This window comes from Filicampus tigris, chromosome 15 (genome assembly GCF_054856515.1).
Source record: "Filicampus tigris isolate MCC_2025a chromosome 15, RoL_Ftig_1.0, whole genome shotgun sequence".
Classification (NCBI taxonomy): Eukaryota; Metazoa; Chordata; class Actinopteri; order Syngnathiformes; family Syngnathidae; genus Filicampus; species Filicampus tigris.
In genome coordinates, this window is record NC_141231.1 from 13,165,245 (window position 1) to 13,179,711 (window position 14,467).

General features: G+C 42.2%; 1 protein-coding gene across 5 annotated transcripts in view; it reads right to left on the reverse strand.

The window, feature by feature from the left end:
• Positions 1 to 14,467, reverse strand: part of unc5cb (unc-5 netrin receptor Cb) — a 193,260-nt gene that overhangs the window by 139,377 nt on the left and 39,416 nt on the right. For 4 of the 5 annotated variants that reach the window (XM_086053439.1, XM_086053436.1, XM_086053435.1 and 1 more), the window contains exon 1: positions 6,258 to 6,781. The exons of the other annotated variant lie outside the window; for it this stretch is intronic. In XM_086053439.1, the coding sequence (XP_085909565.1) occupies positions 6,258 to 6,381 (124 nt within the window). In that variant the 5' untranslated portion in view covers positions 6,382 to 6,781. Of the gene's footprint in view, positions 1 to 6,257; positions 6,782 to 14,467 lie in introns of those variants that run through there. 5 annotated transcript variants of the gene reach the window in all.

A 14,467-nucleotide genomic window follows, 5' to 3' on the forward strand; every position in this document is an offset into this window, starting at 1 on the left:
TACTTTCCGTACCCACTGTGTATGTGTGTGTAATACATACATACATACATATTTCCCCCCCCCCCCCCTATTCACAATTCGAACGTCACCATCTTGCCTTGCGGAAGAATTTAAAATGCCACAACTAGTCTTTCAAGTCCTAAAATAGCCAACACATGTTTTCTTTTTGTTCCCCTCATAAATACTACATGGCATCAAGAACAGCGGGAAAGCAGCAAGCTCAGCAGACGTTTTTCCTCATTAATTATCACTCGCTACCGGCCAACCCCCAAACACCTCTGACCCATCGGCCCGCCACTTTTAAACCAGTTTGAGCGTGCCGTTTACTCGGTGCCCTCTTCCTTCACCTGAGCGCCACAACACGGAATCATAAACACACACACACACACACAATTACACCCCGTTGCCGGTTTTAATTGCGTCACACTGGAAACCCGCCGAGGTCGGCCAAGGGCTATCGTGTGAGGTAATTCCTAAGTGCTGCTCTCTGCGCACAATGTGCTCATTGTGCACGCGGGGCCTCGCTTGGAGAGTGACCGCTACGGTTGTAATGTTAGCGCCCCCCGAGGAGCAAGTTGTCAAGCGGCGGGGAAGCCAGCAAGAATCATAATGATAGAAATAACAGTCGCTTTTAACGGCGTTCTGAGGGGCAGCTCTCGGATCGGTCAGAGCCGGACCGCTGCGGCACTGATCATAAAGTCTTGAAGCGCACTGAGTCACAGCATTTTAGAGACTATATATACTAAAGATCCTTTAACTTTTCCGCCCGTAAATATGCCCGGGAGGACACATCATCAAAGTCGAGCATAAGGATACCATTGTGAGGGGGAAAGTTTGATTATCCCGCGGGAGGCCCACCAGCACCCTCAGCTAAACGTTGTGCCGGCCCGATATTGTCATCGTTGCCCCACAGGCGCACATCAATCTCAGTCAACAGTGGTAGTCAATGTCGACATGTTTTTTTCGCTCTTTTTTTTTTTTTATACAAAATAAACGTCGGTGTTTCACTTTCCTTAAGTACATGTTTTTATCACCCCACAGATTTCACAAAGTGAGCATTCATGAAATCGGCGATTGTGGATCTCTCATTAAAAAGATCAGAGGAAGGGTGTTTAAATATTTCAAAACAGAAAAAAAAAAAGACAATCGAGACAATCTGGATGCAGGCTCGTATTTACTTTTTTTTAATGCTTTGTTGAGGTATCGGATCGGGATTTTTTACTCGGTACTTAAAATCAAGGGAATGAGACTTGGGCCCAAAAAAAAATGTGATCGAAACATCCCATTAAAATATATGCAGTATAGAAAATGTATGGTCGGATGGACTGATGAATAAAAAAGAACAAGAATAAGTCAAGCAGGAGGTTTCATTACATTTTTTCAAATGTATTTCGTCGGGATTATTAAACTGTAAAACTAAAATGGGCGATGGTGGCATTCTGTGGTACTTCACCCTCCACCCTGTTTTTTTTTTTTTTTTATGGAACACAAAATGTGTTCAATGGTCAGTGTGCCAAGCCAAAGAAATATTGGAGGGTGGGGCTAAGGTTTTTTATTTAATAATTGTTAAAACTACAGTAAGAATCAAAAACAAACAAGGTTTTATTTATATTCTAATTAATCATTTTAAGAATATTTTTTAACAGAAAATTGGGTCGTATTGACCAACAGCATAACAACTAGGTTAACAGGAAAGTGACAGCGCCAACTAGTGGCCTGGAATGCATAGTTGGAATACCAGCCCATAAACAACAACTTGAAATGTTTTCACAAGCATGAGAAACCGACAAAAGACATACATGTGACAGAGTGAGCAATTTGTTAAATGTATTTTGCAACTGCGACTGATTACAGCTGTACCGTAATCCACTCTTCTTAGGCTCTGAGCACAAAAAATAGAGTCATCTTAAAAAAATTATACATTTTCTTTGCATTTGGGGCTTTTGACCACACACTATTTTAAGTTCCTGCAGACTTCCTTTTTCCAAGACCTCTGCCAGGGTGACGATTGCCCCAAGCCTGCGTCACTTAGAAAAAAAACCCTTTTTTTTCTTTACACCATTTTCTCCTTATTTCTCGTATGATTCACCTTTTCTCCAATGTATTGCCCATTGTTGTTACTGCAGCTTTTCCAGAAACGGCTCTCTTGCGGGGCTTGTGATTGGCTGAAATGATCTTACAGTGAGGGGGGGGGATTATAGTGTCACCTGTTGTTTTGCCTGAAATGCTCTTACAACACTCAATATCTCAAACAACGCGCATAAAATGACAAATGTTCCTCTTGATCGTCGTGGCTAATGAAATCTTAACCACCACAAATGTTTTGAGGTATTCACTCTGCGTCCAAGCACATTATTACACTAAACCTTACACGTACACACTCTGGCTTTCCGAGGGGGCCCCGCCGGAGACACCTGAAGTACATCTGTTCTTGCACAAAAGCTTTCCAATCAAGATGCTGTCACGGAGCGCCCGGCAACCTCTCAGGCAGCTTCTATCTGCCTCAACCTGTCTTCTTTGTCACCGGTTCAGAAGGTTAATGAGAACTCTTATTTCCCAGAACTCACTCGCAACTCAAAGGGATGGGGGGTACGGGGGGTGCGGGTCGACGGTCCGTACGTGTTAAAATGAGATTAAACGTAGTCTCCCACACAAATATAATACTTGGGTGGCTCTCCAAGCGGACCTCCGCCAAGGCCCAGCAATCCTGATTTAGATTAGAACCATAATGTGGAGAAACTACCGCATATACGGGAATGTTAACATTCACATCCACAAAAAAAAAAAAGAAAGAAAAGGAAGAAATCACGATATATACTGTATACGAAATACCGTTATACCGTACTGTTATATCGTACGACAGACATTTTATATGGTATCTGCAAGATACATCGTTATATCGTGCTAGTGGGTTCTTATTGCCTTTTCAAGGAGGTAGGACCATGTTTTAAATCCAAGCAAAACAGAATACACACGTCGATTTTAAAAATGTGTTAACAACAACAACAACAATTGGCAAAAATCGGTTAAAAAAGCAGCCTATTATTGGCCATTTTAAAAGAGCTAACATCGGCTGATTAAATCAGCTGGCCGATCAATCAGTTGGCTTTTACCACTAATATACCGATACCTTCACCCATAATCGTATGTCTGCCACAGGTCTTTCAAACTACCAGAAAATACAATAAAAAAACGTAGCAGTAGATGAAGCTAACTGTTAGCTTCTCTGGTAACTTCAAGTCACTTCCCAATTGGCTATCGTAACGTTTCGCACCAACAGACATCGAGTCTGTGCTCGGTGTTGACCACACACATTTGCCATCTTAAACGCTAAACAGCGTTAACATTTATGATGGTTGACCCTGACCGAACAGATCACTTGAAAAAATAATTACCTTACACACACCACACCACAGGATAATCGTTTGGGATATTGTTTTAGAGCTATCCGATTATTGGGCCTTTGATTGATCAGAAGGCGGCAAAAAAAAGCTCAAATTTGTCCTGATTATCGGTATGCTATGCATGTGCCCCGCTTAAGTCCCAGTGAGTCACTTTGATTGTGCAGTCGTTTTACACTAAAGACGTGAACCTCCAGCGACTTGAAAAACGAGTCCAGCTCATCAGCGCACCTAAATTAGCCTGTTAATTACACTGGTCTAAGACAATGTTCTCTTGCCGTATCGACCGCTTTAATGGCCAGAAGGAGGGCCTTATTCCCATCAGGTCAATGACACAGGGTGGGGAGGGGATCTCTGGGGCTCTGGTGTGCGTATTATGTCATTGCGCCATGCTCGTCAAAGAAACCGGACCCGTTATCCATTCCTGCTTTCCTTCTTTTCGCTCATTAACTATGCAGGAATGAGATGGGGGGGGGGGGGCCTGGAGCGGCCAGATAAGGCTGCTGGTTGCTAAATGTAAACGCCTTTGCAAAGCTACAATTTCTGTGGTACCTCCCCCAAAAAGTTTGGAGAGGTAAAACATGCCACAAATAGACAAACAATCACTGCAGATGCTACCGGCACGGACAGCATTTTCACTCAGGAAGCACCATGGCACCAAATGACGCTTGTTAGTTAGCGTAGCAGATCACAAAGAATCGCAAATAAGCCCACACTGTCACCACGTCAGTTAGGCATCAGCCAGTTACCGGTGTCAAGGTATACTGCGGTTTTCAAAAGTCACAGTTCCAAACTGTTAAAACTTTCCATCAGAGGCACGATTTTTTTTTTCTTTTTAATATGTTTTTGTTTGGGTTTTTTTTAGCCGTGAGCTGAGCAGTGAAGGAAAAGTGACACAACTCCCCCTTCCATCATCGGTGCGAGTAGTCAGTGAGACCAGGACTTTTCCCTTTGTCGGCTCTTTTGGGAATTTTTCTGCTACTGGGGCTTGTTAAAGGGCTGATATGCAAAAATGCTTACGAAGGGTAGCTATTAGAGGCGGTAATATTTCCAATATGACATTACATTCATAGGAGTGCCATCCATCGTTCTTCAACAAACTCAAGGTGAATAATATTAATACGCTGTCTGGATATGAACGTTTGCAACCAATTAGGAGTGTTAATGTCTACAATTGGGGAAATGAATACTACAGACCCGCTAGCGAACTTGCTTTGCTAACATGAGTTTATCGCCGCTGTGACGTTACTTCTCAAAAATGAATTTGTTGCTCATTCATCGAGATAAGTACTTTTTTTTTCACATTTTGATTTTATTTAGAATTGTTTTCACAATTACCAATGCACCTACAGACCAGACCCAATGAAAAAAAAAAGTTATCTAAATATTTCAAAATATCACATTTTAGAGCTGTAATTGCATTACAGTGAAACCAGTAACGAGTAAGCAGGGAATAAGATTAAAAAAAAAAAAATCGATAACAGAGGGATCCGGGAAAAGAAACATGAATATGCGGGGATTTACACAAATTTTTTTAGGTTACCTATTTTTCACATCATAGCGGCCACAGACGTAGAAACGTTTTAGTTGATCGCTAATGTTAGCAGCTAGCTTCTAGCTGGTTCGTTGGTGATCGACTAACCCCTGTTACTTACATAACCCTATGACCCTAACACTTTGCCCTAACCCCAACCCAACCCTTATTACAATGGTTACAATGTTGGGCAATTTTTGTTTTAAAAATTACAAATAAAAAAAGAACATTTGTCTTATGGGAACAAGTGTCACAGACTGCATTTGACGTTCCACTGTACTATGTATATTCCCACCCGGCACTAAACGCACCAAGCAACCAACTCTACTAATTTTCCTTTTCCCATCGCGTCCTTCTCGGCCTTTTCCAGAAAGATCCTTCCACCAAAGACCTTTCCAGACACAAACACGATCGCCTTGTGACACACATACCGAGCGCCCACACGAACTGAGTCCACTACCTTGTTCACCCTTTGTTTGACACCCCATCTGACTTGAGGAGGCAGCATGTTAAAGTAAATGGCTTGGTGGCTTGCGACGTTATCGCAACGCTTAGTAGACAGCTATGAGAAAGGAGGGGCAAAGACTAAAGAGTCGCCTGGAAATGTTCTCACAATAGAAATGTCACCCTTGTTTTGCTGGGAATGAGGAATGCTTTACCCCCAATTCCCATTGACTTGACATCAACATACAAATTCGATTTGAGTTGAGGTCATATAAATGGCTTTATTGATCATAATAAGCCCTCATTATAGTGGTTTCCTTTAAGTCAGTGTTTAAAGATTTTTTTTTCTTGAGTAGAACATGTGAAGAATTTTCAAATGGAACCAATTTGATGGCACTGTTGAGGACCGAATGGTTCATGTTTAAGATGTATTCTTCAGCAAATGTCTTGTGCCGCTCTGTACACTTTGTGCATTGATTGTATCCTTTTTGCAGTGCAGTTTTACAACTTGCAGTTTTGGAACATCTTAATTTTTATTTTTTAAATCAATATTTATTTATTTATTTATTTACGTCACATTTTATTGTTACAGATACCAGATATTCGCCTGACTGTACTTTTTACAGTATGCATTTTCAAGCAACATTGAATCACATAAAAAAAAAGAATAATAAAATTAAAAAATGCACAACTGTCATCTCAGTATGATGTCATCGAAATTATCAGATCAAAAAAAAGCCACACTATCCCATATTCATGTTTGTCTTGAGAGGTTAACCAGAGTTTGTATTATTTAATTCACAACTTCCACGAGGAGTTTCTAGCCCAACTTTACTCCCAAAAGTGAAATCTCCCAAAAGAGGTCATGCGAACTTTACCTTGAGCCAGGCCGGTGCGGACCGTGGCCAGGAGCAGAAGCGGCAGCAACACCGGCAGCGTGAGCATCTCCGAAGGGGACCACCTCGCTTCTCTCCGGGCGTCTCTATCAGCGTCGCGGCCCATGGCGGAGGAGCCAAATTTGCGCTCCCCAGGGGGCTGGCTGCTCGTTTTGATATTTTTGCGCACACTAATAATGAATTTAAAAAAAAACTTAACAGCCCCTGAAAAGTATGGTGCCGTTAATTAATCCAAGGCAGTTTTACGGAGCTCCGCCAGAAAGAACCGGGTGGCGTTAAGATCTCTGTCCGTCTGCTGTGCACTTGCGCGGCTCACTTGTGGATCGACGCCCCGGTGCCGGACGCATGCTCCGGTTTAAGTCCCCCACGCCGGTGACTCGCTGCTTCCCCCAAATTCCACGTTGTTTACGTGTATGAGTGTGTGTGTATGTGTGGGAGTGAGCTCTGTGTGCGTGTATGTACGTGTGCGTGACTGTGACTGCGTGCGCGCTCCTTCCACTGACTGTGGACTGAAACAGAAAGGAGAGGTCTCTGCGGGCTACCTTTGCTCCTTCAGCCAATCCACAAGCTCCTGGAAAGTGGCGGCGCGTTGACAAAACCTGGCGTGGAAGACGCCGGTGAGAGGGAATGGACGGAGGGGAAGCCGTGAGCAGTATACACGCGCGCGCGCACCCACACACAAGCATGCATCCATATACACGCATTCGTACACATACATACAGTATACAGACACACATACATACATAAAGCGGGATTTCCATTTTTTTTTCTCTATTCCATGTTGCACGAAATATTGAGTCCATATGAAGAAAGGGGGTGACAACTGTTCAAAAGGGGCATATTCTCCCATTTGCGCTTAACTAAATTCCTTATGCACATTTCTTACTCACTTTCAAGGCGATGCGAGACTCCCGTCCAGGCTTCTAACCAGGGGCGTGGTGGCTATCGGGAATTTCGGGAAAATGTGTGAATTTTGCCGAAGTGGCGCACTGAAGTGGTTGGGAGAATCTGCGTAGCCCATAAAATGCGCAGCAGCACACCTTTTCTGACTTCAGCGCAAAATGGGAGCGGTACTGTGCGTCTCAGCTCCTTGCAGAGGATAAAGAATTGATGACTGTGACTACTGTTATATTGAATAACTAAATATGTTGCTACACCGTTCTTCATATAAAAGCTGCTTGTAAGGTTTCCCATTATGTGTTAGCAAAAGCTAATTAGCTTTAGCTAAAGGCTAAGCTGTGTGTTTGTTTAAACACGTGTTTTGTGTTTGGTTTGACCGTAAACATCGCATGTGTGACAATAAAAAGCTCGAGGCTTGTTTGAATGTGAAGTGGCTTGAGTTGAGTTTACGGCCACAATACAGCATCTTAACTTTGTGCTTGCAAGTCAAGGAAAAAAAAAGTTAGTAGAGGCGATAAGTTTTGTGACATTTTTTTTTTTTTGGTAGTATGTAAAATGTAAAATACGTGTCTTGACTTAGTAAAGGTTAGGAAAGACCTGATCTGTACCACTCATCTCATTTTCCTGTGCAGGTGTACCTAATGAAATGTCCTATTTTGTATAAATCTCATTGCGTGGACGAAATTTACTTTGGCTGCTCTGATTAGATGTCGATTTTCTCCGTGTGACGGATGTGGAAGGAATACCACCTCCTGTGATTAATGCAAAATGTGAGCCTGACACTATCTTTCGCCAAATGAAATGCGATGACTTTTAAAATATGAATCTAATTCTCGCGGCCCTCCATCACCATTTGCTGGGGATGTCAGTGGGCAGCTGTCATCGCTTTCAGCTTCTGGCTTTCATGTAAGGACGATGCAGGAAATTACTCCTGTCTGGCCTGCTGGGATGAGCGGGGATCCTTTCAGTTTTCGGACACGTGCATTCAAACGCGGCTGAAGGTAGCACGCTTTGGGTGAAAGGTGGCATCAACACAGCGGGGATAGGCCAGCCCTGCATGAATTCATCGCTATCATCACATTCCACATCATCTCATATGTGCTCGATATGAAAAGCCGAGGAAGGAAGGCGAGGTTGCCGTCATCCTTAAACAATCCCGAAGCGCTGCGCGTGTGAAACACTATCTCCGGCCGCTTATATCCACTTAACCCTGCCGTCGGTGTGTCACAGAGCGGCAATTCTCAAATTGGGCTTTATTTTTCCGCTTCGCGATGGCTCATATAACCGCTCTCTTTCTTTTTTTTTTTTTTTTTTTTTTGCTGACTGGAGTGGAAAGAAATAAGCAAAGAGCTCAGCTGCTGTTGTTTCTAGTTCATCTCCTTCAAGGTTGAATATTGTACAAAGAGACTCGATTGCCATTTATTTGTGGCTGCCTTGGACACGTTTCACCATTGTTGGCTAGCAGTGCCAACGACTGATCACGCAGATGGCGCGGTGTTGAAAAAAAAAATAATTGCTCTGCTGAGAAAAACTTTCTCTGTAAGATGCCGCGACATGCCACCAACGACAGAGTCGATAGGAAAGTAGTAATTGGCATCAAGGAACTCTGGGGAATACACAAGATGTATGGCCTGGGCAATTTTGGGGAAAAATAATAATCATGATTATTTTGATTGATGTTGAAATCATGATTAGTAAACATGATTATTCATTGATTTCAAAACTAAACTTCAAATCGAACTTAAAAAAGAACTAGTAAAATAAGAGCATTAAAAACTATAAATCGCTGGCCTCGGGCCATAACCACGTAAGTCACATTTTGGTGAATTTCATATTTTTGGAAAAATCGATACTATTGGTCAGTCCACACTCGTGGGTGTTATTTTTACGCATTATTGACCAACATAAAGAGTTGAAAATGGCTAGCTCTTTTTCACGATACAATGGTTGAACAAACTTTGGGGGTCTCCTGAAAAGTGACTATTTTGGAGGTACAAGGCTATGGCCCAACGCCAGCGATATATAAAATTCACGCAAATTCTTGCTGTGCGCGCTTTGGCCTCCTAGTGAAAGTCTGGTGCACACATGGTGATACATGAAGATAAGAGTAGCAGAACGTGGCAAACTTTACGACTATAATTATTTTTTTTCACATATTACAAAGAATATATGCCCATGAATATTGTTATTTTACCTGTCTCAATGTGTTTCTACAGCATTTCTGTGTGAAGTTTAATTATTTAATGATAAAGCCCTCCAGTGATGTCTAAGGCTAATTGATTCTAGCCGGTCAATAGGTTTTTCCATTGAGTGCTAGCATTAAGCTAGCAATGTACCGAAAACAAACATTTTTATTTTTTGTATTGAAATATTCAACAATTTTGTTGTGTCTTCAATTTTACAGTAACTTCCAACTGTGGTGCCAATAAGCAGTGGTCCCCAGATTTGTGCGTCACCACCTGGGCGGAAAACTACGTCAACAATCAAAATTGAATTAGGATTACTTGCCCAGCACTACTTAATATCGTCTCAGATAGCATTGAAAACAATGGGAAATGAATCCCGGACCATTTTTAGGTATCATATCACAGATGGATTTCAACAAACGATATACACAAATCGTGGTTGCCTATACTGAGATGACAGAGCATGCCAAGTGCCTCCCGCTCACCCGTGGAAGCAATATGGCGTCTACAGTAGGCGTTAAAAAGTGCAATATGACAGAAAAAGCGAGCAGTGCTAGAGGTGTGAATGCCACCCGTGTTGGTAGCACCACCAGACCTTTCCCCCCCCCCACCCCCCAACCGCCTCGCCTCACCCCCGCCGCCCCCCACAGCCCCTGTTACATGTCCACGTCTGTCAAGAGCAATGTCTTCGGGAGCGCCGCTTGATGGATGTTTTCGTCTCAAAGGAAACCCGACACTATAATGCATGACGACTCGGACCCATGGAGAGAAGTGGGGGAAGCATTTGAGGGGGGGGGGTGTCCGAGCTCAGCGCAAAAGATCAGTCACTCCGGGCAAAATGTCTTTCCCGTTTAAGTGCAAGAGCAACAGAGGCCCTCAAGTTTATTTGCATGCTTTATGAGTCATGGAGGCTTGTGTGTGTGCGCTTCAATCACAAAAAGCCTCAGAAAAGGAAGTAAAATGACTTTTTAAAAGCACAGCACTGTATAATAAAAAGAGAAATGCTTTTACTGGGGCAGTGGGATGAATCCAATATCCGTATTGGTGATAAATCTCAAATTTACTCTTGGCATCAATAACACTGGTCAACAAATTTTTACTAAATGTTTTAATCAAAGATGGAAGTAAACTTTTCTGGATGTTTTTTTGTTTTGTTTTGCTTTTTAGGTGATTTTGAATCTCCCCTCGTTTTTTCTCTAGCACATCAGGATTACAATTTGTTCTAAATAGCAGTGATGTAGGCTAAATTAAATTAGCTAGCAATGTTTACAAATGACTGATGTAACTAATTGGTTGCGTTTGAGTGTTTGTAAATCATTTCTCACAAGTCAGCATGATGAAAATGACAAGGATTAGTTTGCAACTGCAATGTAGTTGTCAGAAAATATAACATTACAATTAGACTAGCGTCTTTGAGTTCCTCGAGTACTACTATTTTGTGCTCTCCAGCAGTCTGGATGCCCAGTTGCACAACGCTGCCTCTCACAGGTCAGTCTTAGTACTACAACAGACATGATTACTATGCGCAAAGCACATACTTGCTGATTTAGCTGGCTGTCTCTCACATTTAAAGTACGTGCAGCCCGCAGGTGTCCCTAATGAAGGGGCCTGTGATGCATCATCAGAATAGTTCAAGGTCTTCAGGGTTTGCTGATTTCCTTTCTCTTAATGGAGCCATTTAGCTTAAAATATTAGAATATCCGCCACTTCACTCCAGACAGAAGAAAAAAAAAAAAATCACTAAAACTATTAGATGTAATTCAGACTGCATTTAGCAGCCTTACTCCAGAGCACTTTGCATTATCGAATTCCACCGTCCTGACCTTGCGGAAATGTATAAAATGACCACGACCTTTTGGCAGCACGTAATGAAACGGTGGTGAGAGATGTGTTAAAACTTTCACAGTGGAATCACAACGTACTGCGCGGGGCCGATAAATACTGGAGCTGGCTCTGAGGGGGATTTATCACTGTGGAATTATCACGAACATGAAGTAGTAGAAATGGTCAGCACAGAACTGCGCCAAAGTGTTCACAATGCTAATTTTTGCTAGCTGATCAAAAGGGCTTTCCGTTGAGTGATAGCATTGAACTGGAAATTTACACGGTAAATTTCCCTATCCCCCGCGAATAGTGGGGATCCACTGTCTTTGTTTTTTTAACTGCACGCCAGACGTCCCATAATGCATTTGGCCACTCAGCGGACGACCACCCCTTCACCGTCAGGCAATTGCTCAATTAGACAAGGAGACAGACAGTCGGAGCAGCCCATAAACAAACAAACAAAATGGAAGATGCTAATGCACGGACGACGTAATGCAGTTTTGTGAGATGGAAACTCTTCCTAACACGCACACACACAAATGCACACACGCGCCTAGGCGCGATTCTCATTTTAAAGATAAGCATCGGAGAGTGAAAATGCAATAGGAAATTAATCATAGGTATGAATTAAGTCACCTTTGGGGGTATCCGTCTTTCTCAGTCCCCAGGTTTACAGCAAAGGTGGGAGACGCAAGAGTCGACTCGAGTCAGACTTACTGTAAGTCGACAATTTTAGGATTTGCTTGGCTGAAGCGTATGAAAGACGCAACAAGGTGTTATAACACTTAAGGCTAAGGATATTTGAACACAAACTGTGCAGCAACACATGTAGGCAGATAAAAGAACAATACTCAGAGGCAAATATGTATTGTTTTCGCAGCGGATAAAGAATATTACGACAGATTACCGAGTCACTTACAATCATTGGGTGTAATATTCACCTTTTGTCTGCATGACTATGAATACGCCTGTTGACCAATTTGTGGGAGGTGCAATGAATTATGATGCACAGACTGTTTCATTCTTTACATTCGATTTAATTATGTTATTACAATGTTTTTATAAAGCATTTAATTGATTTATATTTTGCTGTTGGGAGTAAACCTTTGTCTGTCAAAATATGATCAATTTCTGTTTTTAGCAAATCAATACCATTGGTCTGCCCCCACATTATTATCAGAATGCCGACTAAAGATTGGAAGTCTGGATGGTTGTTTTTAGACAATGGCAAGTGCAAATAGTTTGTTCAGGTTCCTTTTATACGAAACCGTTTTGTTAAAAGTGGATCGCTGTCAGTTCATATTAGTTCATTTCCGCCCATCACAGTGCTAAGCTAGCTCATCGTTTTATTTATTGCATCGCATTTCTTTTATTAGTGATGTCATAATTGATGATAGGACACAAGGGAATTGAAAAAAGGCAAAATCATGTATAATACCACCTTGAACGACGCCGTGTTCGATAACTCAAGCAACATGTTTTTTTGAATCCCTGAAAAAAATAATAAAAAGTGATTTTTGGAGGTGTGACGATTCCGTTCCACCGTGTCGATATGTGACTTAGCGCCACCTCCGGACGGCGTGAGCGCCCGCGCGAGGTGCCTCACAGTAAAGCTGCTCGCCATCAGCTTTGGGCACACTTTACTGCCGCTCTTGATATCAGTATTAAAAGTGATTTGCGGCGCCGTATGTGGCAAGGAATCAAAACTTAATTTAGGCAGATAAAGATGCCATTTGGGAGGGAGACAAAGTGCTGCATCATGGGAGATGTGTTCCCCGGCGTGCTCTCAGCGCCTCGCCCTTACAGCACCCTCAGATTTACTGGCTCTTTTTTTCTTCTCCCCCCCCCCCACCTCCCCACTCCTCCATAAAACAGCAAATCTGCTCACCAGGCGACACAGGCAAATGTTAATGGATTCATTTGTCAAGAACCTTCCACTTATTTACAGTCCTCTTCCATTACCGCCGCTACGCCTGCAGGAGGAGAGAGGAGGGGAAAAAAACAGTGGCCAAAGTCAAAATATCGATTTGCCTGTCCATCAAGGCCGAGACTTCCTGTAAAACACTTTCGCGCACGCGCACACACGTACGTAGCCAAAGACGTTTTTTTTTAACACAACTTTTTTTTTTTCTATCATGTAAGAGTTTTTACCACTGACGTAAGTGTACGATATAATTGTGACATACGTCTCTCATTGGAATAAAGTGGATTTATAGTGTTGTGATTTTTTTTTTTTTTTTTTCTCTCTGTTTGTTTTGGAATATCTGCTTTTTTTTTTCTCTCTTTCTGTTTGTTTTGGAACTTCTACACTAGGTGTGTCCAAACCCGGTCCTCCCATTTTTTCTCCCTCTTCCGACACACCTGATGCAAATGATCAGGATCGTTATCAGAGCTTTGCTGAGCAGCTGATCATTTGAATACTTCGGTTGGAAACATTTTATAAGTGCAAAGGTATATATTTTTCTAGCATGTGGCAAAATTCTTGAGGTTCTGCGCATGCTGAGTCCCCCAAAAAGGCAACGGTTGCAAGAATAATAAATACAGCTGGTACCCGGCCCCTTGAAAACTCAAATGTTAATGAACGTTAAACAAGCAGCCGACAAGAGAGAGCCTTCATTTATTCATCATCTTGTTTTAAAGAGCGAGGCAGCAGCAAGTCGCGGAGTTTTAAATATTTCACAGGACGCGCCGAAGAGAGGAGATCAGATGAGCTTGCGCGCTCCTACCCAACATTGGAAATGGCTTTCTTGGCAATGCTGTGGTCTGCTTACCAGACACGGAGCACGAGGCGAGCCCCGCCCCATCTCGGAGTCACGCAACCCAATGAATCTTAAAGATCAAATTCGTCAACAATGAAATCAACGTTAAGTGCAAAAACTCATTTTGTACATTTTTTTTTTCTTTCATAAAAATCAAATCATTCAAAATGTTAAATGTGATTCAGGAACTATGTTTGTCCAAAAATGATTAGGCCTACTCATGTACAGTATATGGCAGTATAAGACCCAGTGTAAGTCCAACTAAGAAATGTCTGCCATCTAGCGGTGATTTGTGATATTACAACCTAAAACTACAGTCGATCGACACCTGCATATTTGCAAATCGGCAGCCATGGATTCCCTATTCGCATTTTTTTTTTCAAGATTTTTTCATATTTAGGATTTTTCCAGGATTATTACCCCCCCAGATTTCCCTCTGTTCTTCCTGGGAAACATTCAATGTTCAACTACATTTTCTAAAGATATTTTTGTAAAACTTTTTTTTTTTTTTTTAATTAATCAA